This window comes from Platalea leucorodia (assembly GCF_965183815.1).
Source record: "Platalea leucorodia genome assembly, chromosome: 18".
Classification (NCBI taxonomy): domain Eukaryota; kingdom Metazoa; phylum Chordata; class Aves; order Pelecaniformes; family Threskiornithidae; genus Platalea; species Platalea leucorodia.
Genome location: NC_138840.1, coordinates 7,246,667 through 7,268,214, shown reverse-complemented (window position 1 = coordinate 7,268,214; position 21,548 = coordinate 7,246,667). Strand labels below are relative to the sequence as shown.

The window sequence follows — 21,548 nt, the reverse complement described above, 5'->3', positions numbered from 1 at the left end:
GCAGCACACCAAAATCCAATTCTGAATAGTCTAAAAGGAGCCGGGCCACCCTCTGCCGCCCAACAGGAGCGTAATGAATTTGAGTCAATGGGCACTGAAGATTTGTCAATTTTCTATTTGAGACTGCAAGTAATAGCACTCCACAATTTCATTGTATCTTCAACGATCTAGTAAGGTTGTATCATCTCCTGCAGACTTTCATTAATTTTCATAAAAGGGAAATACACATTGTCTAAAGAGGTGCTTTGCCTGAGAAACTCTCAAGGTCAGACCTTATAGATACAAAAACTTCTTGACCTAAAGACTGACTGCATTCAAAAGATAACATGAAAGTGCATACATTTTCCTTCCTTCAGGAAAATGTTTTAAAAGGCATGGCTGGGAACTTCATCTGTTTTGTACTTCGATTCTCTTTCCCCCCCCTAGCATACAGACCCTCCAACTGGGGGCTTTTAAGCATTTTGCAAATTTAACTTGCAAAAATAAAATATTATGTCCTTTTACAGTAATTTCCCCAATGCCACTGAGCAGAGCAGCTGCTGGGCTCAGAACAGGACTAAGACATACATCTGACTTCTGCTCTTTTGAGGGACCACCACCACGCCGCAGTGCTCCGCCAGTGCTGCTTTTATCACCACCCCTGCACGCCCATCGCTTTGCTGCGCTGCTCACAGCATCCTCTTCATGGGAGACTGACACTAATTATCAGTGAAGAAAGTGGCCTTCTTGATGCTAACTGATGTCAATATCTATTGACTAAAAGTGAAATTATTTTTGAAGACCTGATTCTGTACTAATAAAGTCAAGAGACTTTTTGTGCAGGTCCTTACGCAAACAGGATCAGGCTGTAGTCACCTTCTCATCATACAGTTCCTGCAGTGACACAGCAATTGGGCAACCCGAGTTCAGTAACTAATAGCTAGCAGCTAATAACTCGCTGTGCTGCCTAAGGCACCTCGCTGAACTTCCCTGTGCTGTTTCTCCTTTCTACGACAATACAGTAGACCTGTTCCTTCTCAAAGCACTGTAATCTAAAAACGTGAAGCACCATGCAAGGCTATGGGTTAGTTCAATTTCTCTCCCTCCACTGCTAAAAAAAAAAAAATCTAATCTCACTTTCTCTGACCCCAAAAGCTCACCCACTGGTTTTGTAAATTGCCACTCCTGCGAAAAGAATAAAAGCAGCTCTAAAATAAACAACTCAAGATGACTAAAAACATCTGTGACTGTATCACTTTAAGCACCACATACATACATGCATAAAAAGATGACAAACTTTCTCTGTAAGAACAGTTAGTAGGAGAGCACCAGCAGCTAGTGTCTTTATCGTTAGCCATCTTTGGTAAGTAAAAGGAGCGAGCCCATGAAAGCTATGAGACCTCCCCATGCAGATGTAATTTACCCAGAACACTGTAGATGTGGGCACTGCAGGGTCTACAGTGATCATACATCAGATCACATTCGGACTTCACAATACTTCTGTTGTCTAAAAGGCTTACAGTCACTGTATCAAAGTCCACCTGAAGTAAAACCAAACATCGGCTAGAGGGATCTAGAGAAGAACATACGATCCTCGGCTTCAGCAATTACTTCCTATTATCAAAAGCAAAGCCCTGTGTTGTCAGACAGTGCAGATAACTGCAAGCGGAGAAGATGAGGAGGGAAGTGTAATACATTGTACAACAAGAGGTTAACAGTAGAGTCCAACAAAACTCCTGTCTGCTGTCTCAGTGTGCTGCACATTGGACTTCACCGGCCAGCAAACACATCAGCAATGTCCTACAGCAGGGCACCTTATGGGCATTTCCCCTTCCTTCCCTCCCATAGCTCAACATCAAAGGAACAGGAGGCTTTCAGGAGTTACATCAACTTGGGCATGGAAGACCAAGGACGCCATGATGCTCCCCAGAATTTCCACATACTACTAAAATTCACCCATTTAAAACCTACCTCAATTACTAATGGCATTCACTGCTCACAAATCTATGAAAAACCGACTGTTCTAGTGCAGAGTCTTAATTAAAATCTATTAGATGTTGTCCTATTAGAGAAAAATCTTTCTACACTTAGTACACTTAGCATACCTTAATACAAAGCAAGAGTCATGGTCAAGCTTTGCTAGTAGATTTTACCTGTAAGCATGGTTAGTCAGCAGTTTAGAGGGAAAACAAAAATTTTGAAAGCAAAATATTTGAGTAACAGCAACACCTTAAGTCCCAACAACAAACAATCCCCTGTACTAAACACAGCAGGAGACCCATACCTGGAAAAAATTCTGTAGTCCAACAGGCAAAATGCAGAACAACCACCAGCCAGGAAACTACTTCCCCAATTAGAATTTTATTCATTGGCTGTGAATAAAGGTTCCAATTTTCAACAAGATCCTATTTTACCAGATATGGTACAGCCACAACGCAATGGCAGGCCTTGCTGCAAACAAGCTGTGCTCGTACAGGACAAGCAATGTCATAAGAGAGCACATCCTTTAACCCTGAAACCAGGACCAAAGCTACTCGGTCACCCTACCTCTCCATCTGCTTCACAGCAGGCAGAAAGATCAGAGTCAGGCCTCCTCCTAAGTCTGCTGTGTTCAGCATGGTGGCAGGGAAAAAGCTCCCACCCCAATTTAATCATCAGCTTTTCTCATTCATCCTGATGCACACTCTCCTAATAAATATGGAAAAATTGAATACAGCCTCTCAAAACTGAACAGCCCTAGATGCAGTTGCATTACCTCCATTAGCTTTCCTGGACTTTCAGATCTAGTTCCATCAATTATCTCACAGACGAAGTTTAAATATTCAGCACTTCCTCAGAACAAAACGAGAGGACCATTGGCAAAAGGTTCTAATGCCGCTGGATCAGCTCAAACAAGTCTCTTCTCAGGGGAAAAAAGTGTATTTTATTTTACAAAGCAGAGAACAAATTTAAGTGGTTTTTTTCATTGTGTTCCCCCCCCCATGGAGTTAATGTGAAGTGACAAAAGACTCTGCTAAGGGGAAAAGGGAGGCAGGATTCTGAAGTTCACTAAAGATGACAAAAGGATTTAGCTGGCCCTCCATTTTATTTATCTTTATCCTTAGTAAAAAGAACTGTAGTCACCTTGGAGATATGAGGTACAAAGGAGTATGTCACAGGACCAAAGGTGACTCAACACAAAATCTTAATGTAAGTTCTGTGTATTACCAGATGGCAATTGCTATTTCTCCAGGAATTTCTTTAACAGCACTGAACCCCAGCAAATCCAGTACCTGTGAAGCCAGAACCCCAGAATGTTATTTTAACCCAGGTTTGCATCTCTGCAAGTGAGAGCATATGGCACGTGGGGGGAATTCGCTCCTTCGCTGTTCCCTTTGTCTCCTCCTCTCCTCCTCCCTTCCATTCTTTTTAAGATCAAAAGCTTTGTTCTCTTGATTGGTAATTAAGTACAAGTCACCCAGTCCAATTTTTCAAAGAGTAATTAAAAGGTTATCAAGGAGAAACAGGCAAGATACAGGTATTCCTGTTGTATCTGTAAATAGGTCACCCCAGTAGATGATTCAACTCTTACCACTAGTATCACATAATTTTAGGTTCAAACAAAATACTTCATCTTTTAGTCAATTAAATATGGCCAAAGAGATCATACGATTTTTAACTGCTTACACAGCATATTGATGGCAATCCTCCTCTTAACTCTTCAGTCATTTGTCAGGGAGGAATGATGAGTATCTCTAATAAGCAACAGCAACTTTAACAGAAGACACTGTGCATGATGTTGAGACATGAGCTAGAAGGGTAAGTTATTCACAGTGCCGGTGAGCTAAAGGCAGTATAGATTTCTTCTTTGCTTTAAGTATGAAGCTATTGCAGTAATGATTTGCAAACATCTTCTCTAACCCTACACACTCCGTAGACATCAGAATGGGACGGTTCCTCACAGCTGTGTAAATATACACCTCCTAGTAACTTCTGTGGAAATGTAAACTGCATTACTGAGGTTCTGGCTATAATAAAGGCTTATTTTTCTTCATACACTGGCTCAAACAAACATTTTCTCAGACAAACCAAATAAATTCAGTATCATTGAAAGACTTCCTTTGAACAGGAAAGGTAGACCAGAAGACAACGCAATTACCCACCCACGTCACACGGGAAGGAAAGCCCATGGGTTGCAAGATCATAGAAGTTACCCCAGCATTGTTCAGCACGTATGCAAGTGAGCAGTCTCTCCTGGTAAAAAAGATTGCATGTTCTGTCCCTTGGGCTTTCCAAAGTAGTTTCGAACATCTTGGAAGGAAAAAAATAAATCTGATTTTCTAAATTGACCAGTCCTATTTTGAGTGCAAATTCAATGTCTCCCTTTAGGAAAACAGAATTGGGTATCTGAAATGACTGACTTACCAGGTATATTGTAAATATATTTTCCCTGGATCTGAGTGCAAGCCTGAAACTTCAAATAAGGAAATTAGCAACTAATTTAAGATTCTCACATTAAAAGCGTCCTGCAAATTATCAGCAGCAGATGAAAAAGCTTGAAGATGTCATGTGGCTTTCTTGTTAACTACTGTCTGGTTATGCCACATAACAACAGTCTGACACAAAAAGGCGCAAAGAGTCTCCCAAGTTCCATAGCAATCTTAGATCCATAAATAACTCCAAATATTCAAATTTTAGTCAGGTCTCTGCTGAGCTTTTAAGCCCAGCATGGTGGGAAACCAATCAGGAAACCAACCTGATTGGAGCATCCTCTTAACAATGACACAATCAGCAAAGCACAATGGGAATTTGCAAAAATTCTCGAGCAACTGCAGTTTTCAGATCAGGTCTCCACAGGCATCCCTCCGATCCCACTGGCTGCTCAGCATAGCTAGGAACTTGAAGGATGAGCATTGGGGAGAGTTTGGTCTGGTGGAATGAGCACAAACACTGCTCAAGAGAAGGGAAAGCCACATACAGGCACCGAAGGGAAGTTACAGATCTCATCTGAACTCGTGAACACACATGGCTCTCCTACTCAAGTCAAGGGAGAGAGAAATCTGCAGCCATCACTGCTCTCAGGTTTCCAAGAAGATTCTGTTAGTGGTCCCTGCTGAAAGCCAGCGTAAAACCAAATCATTTCAGAGAAGCTGAAGGAGCACGGACTCTGAAACAAGCTCTGATTTTAGCAAACAAAGCAAAGTCATGGCACTGAAAGATGACAACAGCCCTGGATGTCTAAATTAAGACACTGAAACACATTTAATATTCACATACTCATTACAAACACACAACGCAAATTCCCTAATATACAGTAAAGCAGTTTATTAGCAAATGTCTCATTGGATTAAGTCTGCTCTTATTCTATTAGGGAACTTTCACACCACATTAAATTGCAAGACAACAGGGTGTTTGCCAGCACACGATGCACACAATTATTAACCCCTTCTCAGAAATGCACACAGACGTGACACTGGGACACATCAGGCCAAGGAAGCTCTTGGGAATGTACGGCTTAAATGGAACAGCAGGGTATTGAGACAACTAACCATTCTCCATCCCTCAGCACAAGAAAACGTCATCAACATCAAGATCATTCAAGTCAAGCATGCATGCCCTACTGAAATGCATCAGTGATGCTCAACAATATAAGCTCAAGAGTGGGAGAAGCAAAGAGATACAGCTCCTGTTAACTGTTTTGTTGATCAGCCTTGAACACACTTAAAACAGTTACCTTCTTTTCTACAGAAGCATGCTTTTTTTTTTTCCTCCTTCTTTTACACTTGCTTACAGATTATTTTGGCCCGCCTCCTGGTAGCATGAGCTTTGATGAATGACGCATGGTCATCCATCTTCTAGTGCTGCACTTCGATGATGAATTGAGTACATTTGGAAAGCAGTCTGAGAAAAAACAAAATTGATAGCCACAGGAAGAAAGAAAAAAAGGGAGAAAGATGAAAAAAACCACCAACGCTGGGCAACAGCTAGAGTTTAATGAGGTGAGATTGATGCACAAAAAAAAATTAGCTGAACAAAGAAAGACACCAAACAGCACAGAGGAGCAAGTTCCAGGTTTTGAAGTCACTAACCTGGAAATGTCCAGGGGAAGAATGCAAGCGTCCATCATGCAAGAGTCCCTATCTCATTTACTTTTGTAAGTCCTCTGTAAGTGCTTTCAGACCTCTAGAAAGCCTCATCAATACCTTTCCCCCCCCACTTATTTTACTTTCCTCCATTGTACTAAATACACACCATTTCCTGAGCACCTCATCTCCTCGTTAGAGATGAAACATTCTCACATCGCTTTGTGCTCCCAGTTTCATCCCACAACTTCCACTCATCTACCCAAGTTGCACATGAAGTTCACCAGTGGTGCAGAGGCAGGACTTTGTCTCCTCACCTTCCCCCAGTGCAGGGTTACAAATTATCAGGACAGTACCCAAGCTGTATCTGAGAGTTTTGCTGTACTGGTCAACTGTAGGAAGATGCCCTTTCTGTTACTTCTATCTATAATCATATCATGCTTTCAAGTAGCTCACAGCAATACTTGGATGCAACTCGCCTACAGTGCCTTACTAATTTACTCTACCATGACCCTAATTCTGAATTAATTTCATTCAGGGATTTTGCTTCTTCAGCAGAACCTCCCACTGACATCTAGAGGGCAAAAGCAAACAGCCGGCATCGCTGATGAGCAGAGCAGTTTGCCACGGGGCTTCTCAGGGCAAGAGCAGTATTGACTACTCACCATACAAAGTCTCCCGAGCCGAATTTTATACCAAACGTAGGCATCCTTTACATAATACCCAAGGCAAAGCACTATGCTACCTTCTGATTAAGTGATGAGGTCCCATAATTAAGATGATTCTCAAGCACAGTTGCAAGATGAAGATATGATTTATTTGCATAACTGGAATCATCTACATAAAGAGCTGATTTTCACCAGTGTTTCTTTAACTCAGATTTTCCAGTTAGGTTAGACAAGACACTGAGGTCAAAGGATCTGTCCTAAACTAAGGTGGTTTGAAGTAAAACTAATTTCCAGGACTGTCCATGACTACAACATTCTTACTAGGGAGTCCAACACTGGATGCTGCCACTGTTTCTATTACTTTTTGAATATATTACTGTCAGACTTCAGCTGCAAGCAGACACCACATCAGACAACAGCAGTCGTGTCACAAGTCACCAAGCTGATTTCATCTATGCCTCAGATCTGGAGGTCTGAGATCATGACTCATTCAAATGCAGAAGTCTGACATGTCATATAACACTTGATACCACAGCAATAAATTACTTTTTCCAAAGCCAGCCTCTCATTTAACTTTTCATTAATATCAGGATGGTCCCTGAAAGTCTCGGAGATCAGAATCCATGGAGACTCTTCATACTAAGCTATATTACTCAGTAACTCCTTACCCCTAAAGATCCAACAGTTTAGTCAGACGTGAGAGAATATCACCCCTGTCCAGCTGGTGAACAGACTGCAAGTTCAGGAATTACTCAAATGCACCCACAAAGCATTTGGCAGAGCTATAAACTGAAACCCACTATCCATCCTCACACCCAGAGAATCTTCTTTGGATTGAGGGAAGCTCCTCTGCACATTAGCTCTGCTTTCCTCTTGCTCCATTTTCTAATTAACTTCTCCGGATGTCTAGAATGACTCTTGATAAATCATCACTGTCAGGCATTCAGAGAAACATTTCAAACCTTATCAGAGGTAAGAAATCAAAACAACTCTAAGAACTGCTCATGAAGAAGCACTTCCAGTTTATTGCAGCATAAACCTCCAACCTAGATTTAATCCCAGTGGCAGAAATAGGAACATGTTTATAAACATCACTGTTATGAACAATGTACCTTGTTCTCAGATTCCCCTGCTGAGGCAGTCCATCGTAGATAGATAATACATCAAAATCTTCCTCTAATGCAAAGGACTGGAAAACAAGCTGTATCCTGTTCTGCTCCTCGGCAGTGATTGTCCACGTGCAGTTTGCATAATTTGGATATCCATACGGAAAGCCTGGACTCTGTATTGTCCCGTTTGGGCCCTGCAAAATGTGACTGCAGTTCTGGGCTGGCAAGAGAAAAGACAAAAGTACAAATCAAATGGTGTAGGATACACGTTTAATATCTTCACCATCAAAACAGATCATACAGGATTCTTTCCACTTAATTTCTTTTCAGCTCATGGTCCCAGGGAACAGATAAAGGTAAAATCTAAAGACGCATCTTTGTCCTCCCTGCAAGAGCCTGGACCCCAGATACCCATCTCCTGGGCACTGCTCCCTCTAGCTGTAAACATAATGGGCTAATTACAGCTGGATTACAGCAGCTGCTGACTGTAACTGGGAAACAGATGCTTACTCAGGCATCCTTTCACAGCCCACGACAAAGTCCAATATACTCTTCATTATACACTGTGCATTTAGGGATTTAACACGTTTCAAGAGTGCCTGGCTGTGCTGGGTACCTCAAGCATGAGGGGTTGAGAAGCCACAAAAACATCAGAATGACAATGCCAAAGCGAACCGTCTCTCTTTTACCCTTAGTTACACTTGAATAAGAGACAGAAGATCAGAGCTCGACTGTGCAGACAAAGAGACACAGACCACCCCTCCCCTTGAAAGGCCAAAACCTGTAATGGACATAATACATAATGAGGAACTGAGTCACCAAATGAGTAGTCTGTCTGGACAAGACTGCATGAAAACTGAATGGCAAAAGATCAGGAATTAAAGTTGTCCTGACTCCAGAAAGAGCAGGACACAGTTCAAAGGCTTTAACGAACAAACCATTCTTGAATAGTTATTTGGAATAAAAAACAAAGGAAAACTCCAAATCTCTACAACTTCTTACAATAGCAGCTGTTTTCCCCATCCATATTCTTCCAGGTAAACATTGCTTGCCAGCCTGAAACTACCTCCTAGCAGGCGGAAGAGCCGATGGCTTTTATATAGGGCCTTTCCATGCAGGCTACAGTAAGGAAAAGGCATGTTCCCGCTAGGTCTCTGGTCTGTGTACCCCAAACTGGCAAAGCAATATGGACGGTGGCCCAGAGCTGCCATCACCAGTAACGCTACATAGCCCTGTTAGACCTGACAGGGGTACATCGGAAAGAAATTGTTGGCTAGACCCAGCCTTCTCAGGCTGCTTTGTTTTCTCTCACCCAGTTCTGAAAGGTTTCAGCTCCTCATGCAGGCTCAACACACAGCAAGTGTCTTCCAATCAGTATTCCTAAGGAGCTGCTGTAGAGCTACATCTTCTGAGATCAAAAGCCCAGTCCTGTACCCACCAGCTAAGTACTTAACATCTCCCTCAAATCTATTTTCCTTCCCCAAAGCAGAACCTGTGAACACTCCATCCCAAAGATAAAGATCAACTGCCATGATGTACAATTTCTGGATATATGAGATTTTCTTCTCTCTGGGGAAACAGGTACATAAGTATGTTTCAGGAACAGCCTAAATGACAAATTCTCCTTAGTGTTTTCCTCCCTCTTCACTGCTACTTTACCCCAATGTCTTTTGAGGCACAAAGAAAAATTCACTCCAAACTGGTACAACTCCTACTGACTTTAATGGAATAACTCCTCCACACCAAAGCTAAATTCCAGGCAGTTTGCAAGGCAACCATTGTGAGACCAAAAGCAGAATTTCACCTTTATCCTATGGCCAGCATCAGAGCTGCTGATCACTGCTGCCTGCATTTGCTCTGGCTTTTCTTACTGATGCTGGATTGTTTACCCCTGCTTATGTAGATAACCAAGGCTTTCAAGTTGAAATGAATTAGATGAGAAATTACTTCTTTGATTTCTCATTGCTTTTTTCAAAGGCTGCAATGGCATTTGCACTTTTGAGTGCCAACCAGCTACAGGTAAAGAACTGCAGAGTAGTGCTCATTAAAGCCAATTATAATTAGATTGACCTACTTTGGTGCAAAAATGCTTAGTGGAACTTCTCTCTGCAAGATGAAGTTCACACCTTGAAGAATCCAAAATGGTCAATCGTATTTACTACCCTGGGAATCTTTTCGTATCATGTTTATTATATCAATGAGAGTTAAGACAGCCCCATAATCCACCAGGGACTAAAACTGAGCTAGGCACGTACCTCGTTAACAAGGGCAGACTAAAGTACTTCACCTTTCTATAGCACCTGGCATCTGCCTCTCAGTGCATTTTGTCAATACAAAATACATACAAGAGTGAGATCTACCTCCCTCCTCCACTGCAGTTCCATTTATTTGTGGAGTTCACCGAAAGGATGCATTAACTTGGTTCCAGAAAGCTGCACAGGACAAGGAATATTACCATTATCACAGAGTGGCAAAATTAGGCCAGGTTTGGTTTAATAACTTGGAGACTAGCAAAGATCTATAAGCTTCGGTTCTCTAAAATTCATTCACATCCTCTTTTCTTCAACCAGACTGGCACTCAATAGGCAATGTGGGGATATTGAACCTGTCTCTACTGCACATTTTTTATTTTAATCATAAGTGAATGTCATCAGAACAATTTAAGGAAACTGGAAAATTAAAAAGGCTGTATCTCTCCATTTCCTGATGGTATAAAAGCTACTGATGTTGCATGAAGTTCAGAAAATAAATTCAAGGTCAGAGAAACATTGTTCCAAATACTTCCAAGGTCATATGAAGGGCAACAAGCTTTAAGATCAATATAAATTTACCCTGTCTTTGCTTAATCAGCGATTAAAACAAAGAACAAAGGCTGAAGAAAAACAAATACATAATAGAAAAATAGGACACAGTTTTATGACATATCAAATCAATCTACTGAAATATTTGTGCATTCACGATTCTGACCAAGCTGTGCTTTGGACACAGGTAAAAGAAAATTGCTTATTGCAAACAAAAATTAGTTTTCCAAAAGCTGACAATCTGGAAACCAATATATTCTTCATCAACTGTAATAGTAGGGAACTTCATTTATATTGGACACTGCTGGAAAAAGTCAGCAGGCACAGAAAAGAGATCCAGGAAGCCCCAGAGAATTTATGCATATGCTATAATTTGCTTTCAGGTTTGAGTTAGTTCAGCTCAGGCTTCACTGACAAAACCTTATCTAAATTCTAAAGTACATGACAAGGAAACACTCAGTTTCTCCTCTGAAGACCTGCAAAAACAATTCTTTATCGCTTTGGCCCAGGAGCATGAATACGTAGAAAGGCACGGAAGGACAACGCCAGTGTCTGTTCCAGGTGAATTCAGGTTTGACAGAGGACAACATTCTGCCAAAATTTCTGGAGCGTTCTCTCCAGCCCAGAAGTTTGACACGAGGCAGCTCCACACTCCTTACTCAAGCAATGGGAAGGCAGCAGCTTCCTCGTGGATCAGTCAGCCACTTGCCTTGCCCTTGACCTCAGCTCTGATGGGGCTACGCCAGGTCACCGCAAGAACAGTAGCAATGGCAGGATGAGCTGTACCCAGAGACCGCCTTCTTTACACCCTCTATAGATTAACCACCAGCCCTGGTAGCAGAGGAATTGCAGCCCTTCCAGAACATTTCCCCCTCTTAATTTGCCACTCTATTCTAAAGCTACAACAGCAAAGGAGAAAGGTAAATACACAAAGCTAAGGGATCCAATGTCAGTCACCAGAAGGCTCAGTGTGACAGCGTAAATATTTGTGTAGATATTCCAAACTTCTAATACTATTATTCATGGACTCATAGTTTCTGAAGGTGTAACACCAACACGAAACTCATCAGTGGATATGCATTTGTGGGCACATGTCCTATTTTGTGATGAGATGACCAGTCTGAGAATGGAGCTAATTCTAACTTGCCAACGCAACCTGCTATTTTCAATTCTGGAAAGTGGTTTATTATGAGAGTATCTCTTTTTAATTAATGCATCAGTGTAATTTTATTGCAGTAGCACTTAAAGCTTCCAGACAAGGACGAAGGCATTATCATACTTGGCACTGTTCAGTGGGCAGAGCCCTTCTCCAAAGGGACCACAACCTATGGAGGAGGAAAAAAAACACAACCCAAGGAAACCCACACTAGGGGAGGGCTTGGGGCTTTGCAGAAAAACATCTTTATCCAGCAGCACCACCACTTCCTCAACAATCAAGCATAAAAGTCAGCTTTACCAGTCTCCACTTACTTTGCGCAATATACACTGCTTGAACAACGTAACCAGACTGATCAGCTTCACTTCTGGTTCATACGCACAAGGAAAACGATGAAATATTTACTTTGCAATATGCTCATAGAAGAACTGCATTTTTAACAGAAATATGGGCTGCCTGGGGCATTTTATAATACACAGTTAATCCACATGCCACAGAACGTAACATGACTGGACACTTAAGCAAAAACTAAATATCAGCTGAATACAGCTCTGGCTGCCTCTTGCTTAAGCGGGAAAGCTGCAAACCCCTCAAGCTTCATTCGGTGTATCGATCGGCCTCTTGCCACGAGGAGGGCAGGAAGAACGTCCTTGTACTCCAAAACCAAGACTTCTTTTGACAGCACAAGCTACATGACCAGCAATAGAAGCTAGTGGGAGGTTTATTTACACTGTCTATCTGAAGTTGTTCAGACACATGAGCATGGGACCATTCTCGTGTCAGTCACTCCAGCTTTAGAGTGGCCTCTGCCTAATGCAACAGGGCTGGGTGAGTTCTGGAATAGAACCGGTTCACCCTCCAATGACTACAGCGCGGGTAGCATTAACTGGTTCTCATGACTGGCAGTCGTGACGGTCACTGCACATTGATCAAAACAAACTAGGTTACATTTATGAAAGAGGAGACTCAATCATTCGAGCACATTCCTAGCAACAGAATTTTGTTATTTCCTTCAAATAAGCAACACTTACACACAGGATTGAGCTGCCCCGGCTGCTGTACCCTTCAAGCCCCTGGCTGGGACTGGGTTTCATCACTTAACGTAGAATTTCAGCAGCTCTACAGACTCAGATAAACTCGTACATTCAGATTCTGTCACTACAAATCTTCATCAAGTTGTCAGAAGCCAAATAACAAACAAAGGCATTGTCTGACATTACAAGTGCAAAGGAAACTGGTACAAAACATCATCTTCCACCTACTTTCAATTCCTTAAATTTACCAGGCCAGATCTATGGTGGTGTAAATCAAGGAAGTATTTTAACTATGTTGATTTACACCATATTAATATCTAAGGAAGCAATACTTTAGAGAGAGGGAAAACAGAATTTATTTCTGAAGTGCTTCCTAAAATATAAGTTGATGCACTTTGTTTCTCAGCAGAAAAGAAATTTAATTTAGCAAACACTGATGTATGGTCACTGCACAATTCAAAAGGAACAAATATCAAATCACATACACTGACTCACTCTCAGCAGTATCATCTATTGGTGATACATGGCTGTCTTCTCCTTAATGCAGTAGTTTTTGGTATTGTCATTTTCTTTAGTTATTGTTACTTAGGCACAAATGCTTCTATTTTGTGTTGTTCTAGCCTATTCAATGAAACAGATGAACGTAAAAACAACCTTTCCCCAAGAAAACTGAAATCCATATCCTGCAGACACACACATATATTCCATCCTGGCCTAAAATACCAGGGGCAAATCCTGCTCACACATCAGCAACTTCTCAATTTTTCTCTATTTACATTAATGTCCAGAGTCATTCACCTTCATTGCATAAAGTTCTTCAAACCAAGACACCAGATCCCAACTCAGAAACAGCACTCAAATGCTGACATAGGTTTTCAGCGTCCCCTGAGAGCGTGTTTGGAGGCTGTGATGAGTAGGGTAGAGCTCAAGGACGGAGACACGCAGTTAAAACACCCAAACTCAGTGCCGAAGTGCCCCAGCTTTCGTTGTGGGATGGCACATGTGAAACCACAAAAAAAAGACTTATTCACCTTCTCACAGAACTGAGTACCTGCCACGGAACAGGATCAAGACCTCAGGTCCCTGCTGAACGCTCCCCTTCGCATGAAGGCACAAACCCTGTCCTGAAGGGGATCTTTTCACAACCTTCTCCCCAAAAAGAACATACTAAAAATTCACCTCTGTATTGAACAGTTCATCTTTAAGAACTCCGATTTTTTTTAAACATTGTTTGATCTGCCATCTAAATAGGAAAAATGTTCCTCTTCCCCATGTTTACTGTTTTGAATCATTTATCGGCAACTAATTATGCTTCCTTACATAGTAGCCTTCTAAATCATTTCAGACAATTGCAAACCGTAAGTAGTTTACCCAGAGCGTAGCTTTGACTCTCTTGCTCACACAATTTAAGTGAACAAACAGGGAAAGTACCTTCACACTTCATAAATCCAAGCCTTGTTTCCCTAAGTATTCACCTTTTCATAGTTTTAACTTAACCTACAGTCTTATATCAAAGCCTTCTGGGTAATAAATAATGCAGAGACATTCCATTAACTATAACTTTTAATCAAAAGCCAGTGGATCCAAGAACATCATCAAGGGGATGATTTACATCTCAGATAGCCAGTGCCTTTTTCTCTCTGAACACATGCAGTGATAAACTGAAGAATGCAAGGGCAAAGAACATGCATTTTATCTGAATCCAGCTCATGCCACTACTGCCAAGTCCAGAAAGAATTATAACATCCACCTCAAATCAAAAGCATTGTGCGAGTTTTCAGCAGGATGGCACAATACCCTGATACCGCAAATCAAACATATCACTCCTGAAACCAACTTAGTCACCTCCAGTTCTCTGGAGAGAGACGTTACTTCCCTTCCATTCCAACAGTCTTTCACTCCCACTCTGTCATCACTTTGTCCCTTTTAGTGCTGCCCAGGCTTTTAGACTGTTATTGCAGAGATCTGTTACATTTAGGCATTGTTCCAACGTTAGCATAACAATTCAATTTTAAGGGCTTCTCAAGTAGAAAGAAGAGAGGAACAGAAAAGATGATGGTGGTGTGAAGATGCTGTAATAATGTATTTACTTTTTCCCACGTGCCCTCCCTTCCTCTGCCAACCAAAACATTTGTCTTGGAAAATTACGCACATTTCCTATACATGTTTGGGATTTCTAGTCCCATTGCTGACCTTGGAGTTCCCCAGCAAGAGCTCCTACCAAACCACTTTACAGCTGGAAACTACAAATACTTGCAAGGAAGAGGAAAGGGAAGCCTGGAACTTCCAGCTGCCACTGCACCATCCTCACGCATTGCCACGCTGCTCTGTAATCATGTAACATTTCCAACACATCTTAGAAACGACACACATTTCTGATTAGGAAAAACCTGGACAAAAGCATTGAGTTCTCCATTTCCTTAACGTCTGGCCCAGATTCATCCTGATATTACTTTAGACCATAGCATTTTCTCCCACCTACGCTGTACTGAAAGAACAGTTTATTGTCCCCAGCCATCCTCTCCTGAGACAGGTGATTTTCAACCTGCAGCTCATAATGCCTGTGGGCATCTGTGAAAGGCAGGAAAGGAAAATAGTCTCATGTCTATTCTTTTAAATACTCTAGAAAGGCAGTAAGCACCTACATAGAAAAAAAAGGCACCCAACACTGGAAATGTTGAGTTCAACACATCCAAAAACCTTGGAAGGCACTATTACAGAATCAATGAACCCAACCTGTTCAATGATATTTCTGAACCCCCACTGAGGTTCTGGACTCTCCCCAGCTGTTCTGTATCTGTCCTGAAGTGTAAAGTCAAGAACTGGACAGAGTACTGCAGCTAAGCCCAAGCTGAACACTGCCTCATCCATATGGCTGGGATGCCAACTGTCACCCCCACTGGTACATTGCCTCCTCTATGCCAAGCTAACCTGCTCCTTTGAAGAAAGTCTTTTCTGCTTTATAATGCTTTGGTTTTATATTTCACAACTGAACCTTGAAAGGGCATATACTTCCAATAGCAAGGTCAGAGGAGTTCTGACATGCTGTAGAGAAAAAAGGAAACATCCCATTTCAGGTAACATCAAAAGCCGTTGTGGGACAAAACTTGAAATCGCAAGAACATGACACCGCACATATGTCCTGTCTTACAGCTGCACTGCAGTCCCCTGACATGCTGAGAGGCCAGAGACTTCAGCTGCTGAAAGTAATGCCTCATTTGGTTAAGCTAGAAATTGCCTAAGTGAGTACACTGGTCATAATAGCAGCTGCCAGATTCTCCCTTGAGGCTGAAGTCCTCTGTTCTTAACAGAGGGAGAGAGGGAGGGGAGCATGGCATGCTGACCTGACACAGGCTGTCCCCTGCCAGCTTGCTTCAGCCCTACCCTGGAATGAGCCAGAAACAGAAGGGACTTCAGTCTTCAAGACCCTCATCAGATTTTTTTTTTTTTTTTTTTTTTTTTTTTTTAAATAAAAAGATTGCTATCAAAGGGGTGCAGAAAATCACACTGCCGGTTGCGTAGCTGGTAAGAACTTGAGCTGTTCTGTAGTGAATACCACAACACATGTTGGGTTATCAAAGAGACATTACAGTGTCATGCTGGCTTTCCCCAGGTGCATGCTATATCTTTCTCAATCACTCCTGCAGATTTATATACCACTTTGCCAGCTGTAAAGCTTACAGTCTAAACAGAATCAAAGCAAGCTAGAAAACAGGACAAGTGTTTAGGAGCAAAGACTTGCACACAGTGAGGGGAGAGGGAGATGGATTCCCTCCTCTTTTGCCGTTAGAAGGGGAGGCAGGAGGGCTTAAGGACTAATACTAGAAGATATTAAAAAATTACTTTGGCATTATTTTAATAAGCATCTAGAAAATCCCTGGTAACACGTTCTTTTTAATATAAGCAGTACCAAAGTAAATATTAGAGAAGTCTGTGTTCATCAAGACACATCAATGAATATGTATTTTCCTGACTATTTACAGCAACGATCTTAAAAAAAAATTGCATTTTATTTGCACTAACTCAAGTTCGCTAGTTAGAGAGACACAGGCATGCATACCGCCTCATGCACCACCTGATCTAATACCCACTGGATAGCAATTGATACATTAGAAGACATTTCAAACATGCATAACAAAGAAAACTTTGGTTGACCAATACTGATGAGGAATTTAAATTACTAAATTACTCCGCAACACAGAATCCTCAGTATCTTTTCACCAAATCTCAGTTTTCACCATCTTCCTTGAAAACATGGTGACAAAGACCACATTGATTGCTTCATCTGGAAGGCTCCCGAAACATGCACGCGTCGAACAAAGTAGTGAAATGGGCTCTGCCTGTTCTGCCTGTATCACAAAAGAAGAGATTGTTTCCACGCTCTACTGACCTACAGAGATCGTGTTTAGCCAAGCAAGCAGAGTTTGTTGATGCAAGGAGTGCACACAGAAAGAAAGAAAACCCTGAACCTTTTAACAATGAACAAAGCATAGGAATCTTGTCAGCAAGGCTAAATATACTACAGCTCACCCTGCTTTAAGCAGAGTTGAGCTTTCTCAACAGAGTGACTCGTGAAGATTTGCCACACTGGCATCTCTCTATACTTGGCTTGAAACCAGAGCAAGGGACTCAAGAATAAGATTCGTCATATAAATTGAAGATCTCTGTTTCTTGTGCTAGAAAGTGCTAGAAAGGTTGGACCAGATGATCCTTGAGGTCTCTTCCAACCTGGTATTCTATGATTCTTCCCACTCTATCCCATACAATCAGCACCATGTAAATCAAAGGCAGCGCTATGGCTCCATGAAGCATTTGCAGTTCATACTGAACACAAACAGAACCAGGAACATCTCACACCCCCCAGCCCCCCAGGCTGTGCTTTCTCCCATCAGGATGATGGTACTCCCCTCCAGTCCTGTGGGGAACCAGCAGATTTTTCACTTCCTCACATCTGAAAGAGAAGCACCTGGCAAAGGAAGTGCACTTAGCTCATGAAACACACCGAGTTCAATTGCTGAGCTCCACTTGGAGACAAGTCTTCCACATAGCCATTCACAGTGAATACAGGAGGACCTGGAGCATATGTGGAGCCAGACTAAAGACCCTAGCCTGTAACTCACGCCAGGCTACTGCAACCAAAGTGTCACGGAATCAGTCAAAAGATGGTATCAGTAAGATACACAACTCAGAGCTGCAACCAAGCTACTAAGCCTGCAGTGGGGCAATCTTTGCTGGCAGTAGGCAAGTCTCAGCCCAGCAGTGGTATCCAGAACACCATCCCTCCCTGCAGCCTGAGCACACCACAGTGCTAGCACAGCTGTACCCTAAGGGTAGGCCTAAGCTGGCCTCTCCAGAGCACTGTGCCACATGGAAATAGCAGCACTGTAAACACCAGGAGGAGAATCTCTAGCACTTTACTGCATTACACAGTACAAACATGCCTGCTTACTGCAAATCCATGCCAGAGACGAGCCTGGTTACAGAAGGTCCTCACTCTTCTGTCCCTCTCATCAGCATTCTTTAGCACGAAATAACCACCCTATCTCAGATGACCATAAAAAAATCTGGTAAACTTGCCTCACAAGAGGAAAAACTACCTTGTGAGGCAGCAGGCAGGAGCCTTACACTAACAGTGCACTCAGAACCGTCAGCAAGGGAGAGACTTTCATCTGCCCAGTATATCCAGATGTGTTCAAGGTTCACATGTCTGCTACAGAGCCCAATACCCACTGCTGTAAGCTTTCACCAGGCAGGCCAAACCAGCCAGTTTAGCTTGTGCTGCTCTGGTTCCTTGCTGTACCCTGTTATAACTGCATGCACTTCTGTCCTATGACAAAAGTGAGGAGCAGTACTTTATTTCATGTCCTTTGTTTGCATTGGAATGAAGGACATTCATTCTTCCATTGCACTTCACGAGTTACTGTGGACTCATCTTAATGGGGCTTTAAGGAACCTTGGCTGAAATACACCCACACACTAAGATTTCAAAAATCCCAAACAAACAAAAAACCTCCAAGCCAAATACCCTAGGAAGAAACAAGAGCTTTAAACACTTCAAAAAACAAATTATGCAGCCACAGCTGGCTAGACTTTAAGCATACACTCAGGTTTCTCCCCCAGAATTGCTTCTAAGAGAAGCAGATCCACTTCCCAGTGCAGATGTAACATTTTAAGTCTTGCCCCTCTGTTACTGCAGAAGGGTGTTACACATGGCAGCTTCAGATTCAGTTGAAATTATGGTGCCTCGGCTGCATTACAGGAATTGTTCACGTGCACGTAGTCTACCTCACCTCAAGTGCAAGGCAATGCGGCTTAGCTGAAACACTAATGAAAAAGGTTTCAAAGCCCCACATACCATATAACAGCGTAGCTACCAGGCAACTCTCAGCTCGTCTGATTTTTGCAGGGCAGCGGCAGAAAGCTGCCTGTAGGTATTCAAGGAATCCTGAAGGTCAAGAAATTAAGAGCAAGGCTTTGCAAGCCTCATGAAAGGAAGCTCTAGTATCTTTCATCACAAATTACCATTCTAACCAGCGCCCTGACAGCCAGCGGCTCCGTCCCCAACGCTGGGTTCGCTGCGATGCCGTGACGTTGCTAGGCACAGTTGCTAGGCAAAGGCACACATGCAACAGCTCAACTGCGGCTTCATTACAGGGCAGCCTTAATGAAAAAAAGGGAAGAAAAAAATACCCTTGATTTTATATATACACAGAAATTTCTTTGAATGCTAAACAACTAGTTAATAGAGTCTGGCAATGTTGCAGACAAACTAGCTTTCTACTGTGTGCCTTCACTAAGAGTCACAATTAATTTCCTTCCTTCACTACATCCTGCCTTCGGTATTCAGCAACACCGGTTGTTTGCTGTTTTCTGCCGAATACCGGGCATTGCAAGAAACCAAGGAAAGTGGTCTGGAAGAGGCAACAAGAGACAAGGAAAGAGAAGCAGCATCCCCAAACCAGAGCAGGCAGGTGTGACTTTTGTTAGCAATGAGCCTTACACACACAATTTGAGCCTGAATTTTGGCCTACGGCCTTTTAGCAACAGGGCTCTGAGATGATGAGCCCAACAGTGATGTTTTAAGCAAAGCCAGAGGCTGCAGGTGTTTCCACATATCTCCAGGACACAGGATGTGGCCTCTTCTCTCTAACACTACACACAGGAACAGAGACACTCTCATCCATCTGCTTGGAATCAAGTATTTTATCTAGATGACATAGTATTAGCCACCTCCAGGACCAGAAGCACGGGGTGCTTCTTAAACAGCAATAATTGAAGACTCAGAATAAAGGTTAGAGCCATGATGAGTCATTAATACTAAGAACAGATAAATGACCAAGCATTTGTAGAAATAATCAGTTAGTAACGGGGTCTATCTTTGTCTGACAGGCTGCTCACCACTTTCCTGCAACAGATCTTAACCAGAATATTCTAGAGTACGTTAGCCAGATCCACTTAAAAGTACAGTTTAACCTTGTAACACCTGCTGGAATGAGGAGGAGAAAGTTTCTGTGCTAGGAAGAGGGAGATTCCTGGCATCACCAGGCAATACTTCTGCCATTCTCCTGTCCTGTACTTCACACTAGAAGATTTGCATTAGAGCCTTAGTGCTTTGGTGATTATAACCGTTGTTGTAATTGCCAACACAAAATTATTTCATGGCCAGTTTACACCCATTTGTTTTCATACCAACATTTTCTGTTAGCTTAAACAGTCGTTCTCCCTGTTTTGTTTTCACCTGGTCTTGACATATTTACAGAGAATAATCAGATCCCCTTACCACCTCGTTTGCCAGGCTAAATAAACCCTGCGCTTTCACTCTTCTAAGATACACCCCTCCATTCCTCTCATATCCCCCTGCCAACCTCAACCCATTTCGGTTTGAATTCCTCCTGTGCAAAGGACATCAGACCACTCCAATCATTCCAACGAAGGTTCCTCAATGCCTTATAAGAAGTCTTATCAACTCTTTCTCATCTCTGCTGGAAAATCCATTGGAGTTGTCTACACATACACTAAAGCTTTTGTGATTCACAATCCAGAAACTCCAGGGTTTTCAGATTGCTCTTAGTGGAACCAGATTTCCCAAGCCAGGTTTCAAACTAAACACTATGTGACCTTCACATCCCAAACAAGCCTAAACAACTGGGTTTGCTAATGCTTGCAACGATTCTCCCCCTCACAAGCAGCCACTCATTAACAACCTAAAGAACAGTAATTATCTGCAAAAGTTCACAGCTGCATAATTCCTGATGAAACAGGGAATCTTGCGCAGACCATCCATTACTTGAAATCGTTTGCTCAGCTCAGAGAAGTAACACCATTATCCCAATATTCAGCCAGAATGGCCTCTTCAAGGGATGCAATTTTCTCCCTTCAAAACTTTCTCTTTCAAAATTGTCTCTTAATCAATTTCGACCGCTCCCTTAGCGCCACAACTCTTCTACATAGCCATTGTCAGCGTAATAATAATGCCAAGCACTTATATAGCTATTTCCGTCTTCAAAGCACTTCACAAGCATTAACCAATTAATGCATATTCTTCCCATGCTGTCTCTAGTGTGACTAACAGCCTCACTAGGTTCTCCCGACTTCCCTTCATGGCTTTTCACTTGCCCCTATCTCCTTTAATTGAATCCCACTGTCAGGCTCCTTTGCAGGGTTTATGCATCACATTTCAAAGCGAGCCACGCAAGTGCTGCACCCTACTCTGGTAACAAGAGAACGGCTTTGCAACAC

General features: G+C 42.3%; 1 protein-coding gene across 1 annotated transcript in view; it reads right to left on the bottom strand.

Annotated features, from left to right (window-relative positions):
- The window catches only part of CSMD2 (CUB and Sushi multiple domains 2), a gene marked incomplete at both ends in the record, with an annotated part of 300,879 nt that overhangs the window by 265,257 nt on the left and 14,074 nt on the right, over window positions 1-21,548 (bottom strand). Inside the window, one exon of the mRNA XM_082329451.1 lies at window positions 7,822-8,038. Coding sequence (XP_082185577.1) covers window positions 7,822-8,038 — 217 coding nt within the window. The remainder of the gene's footprint in view (window positions 1-7,821; window positions 8,039-21,548) is intronic.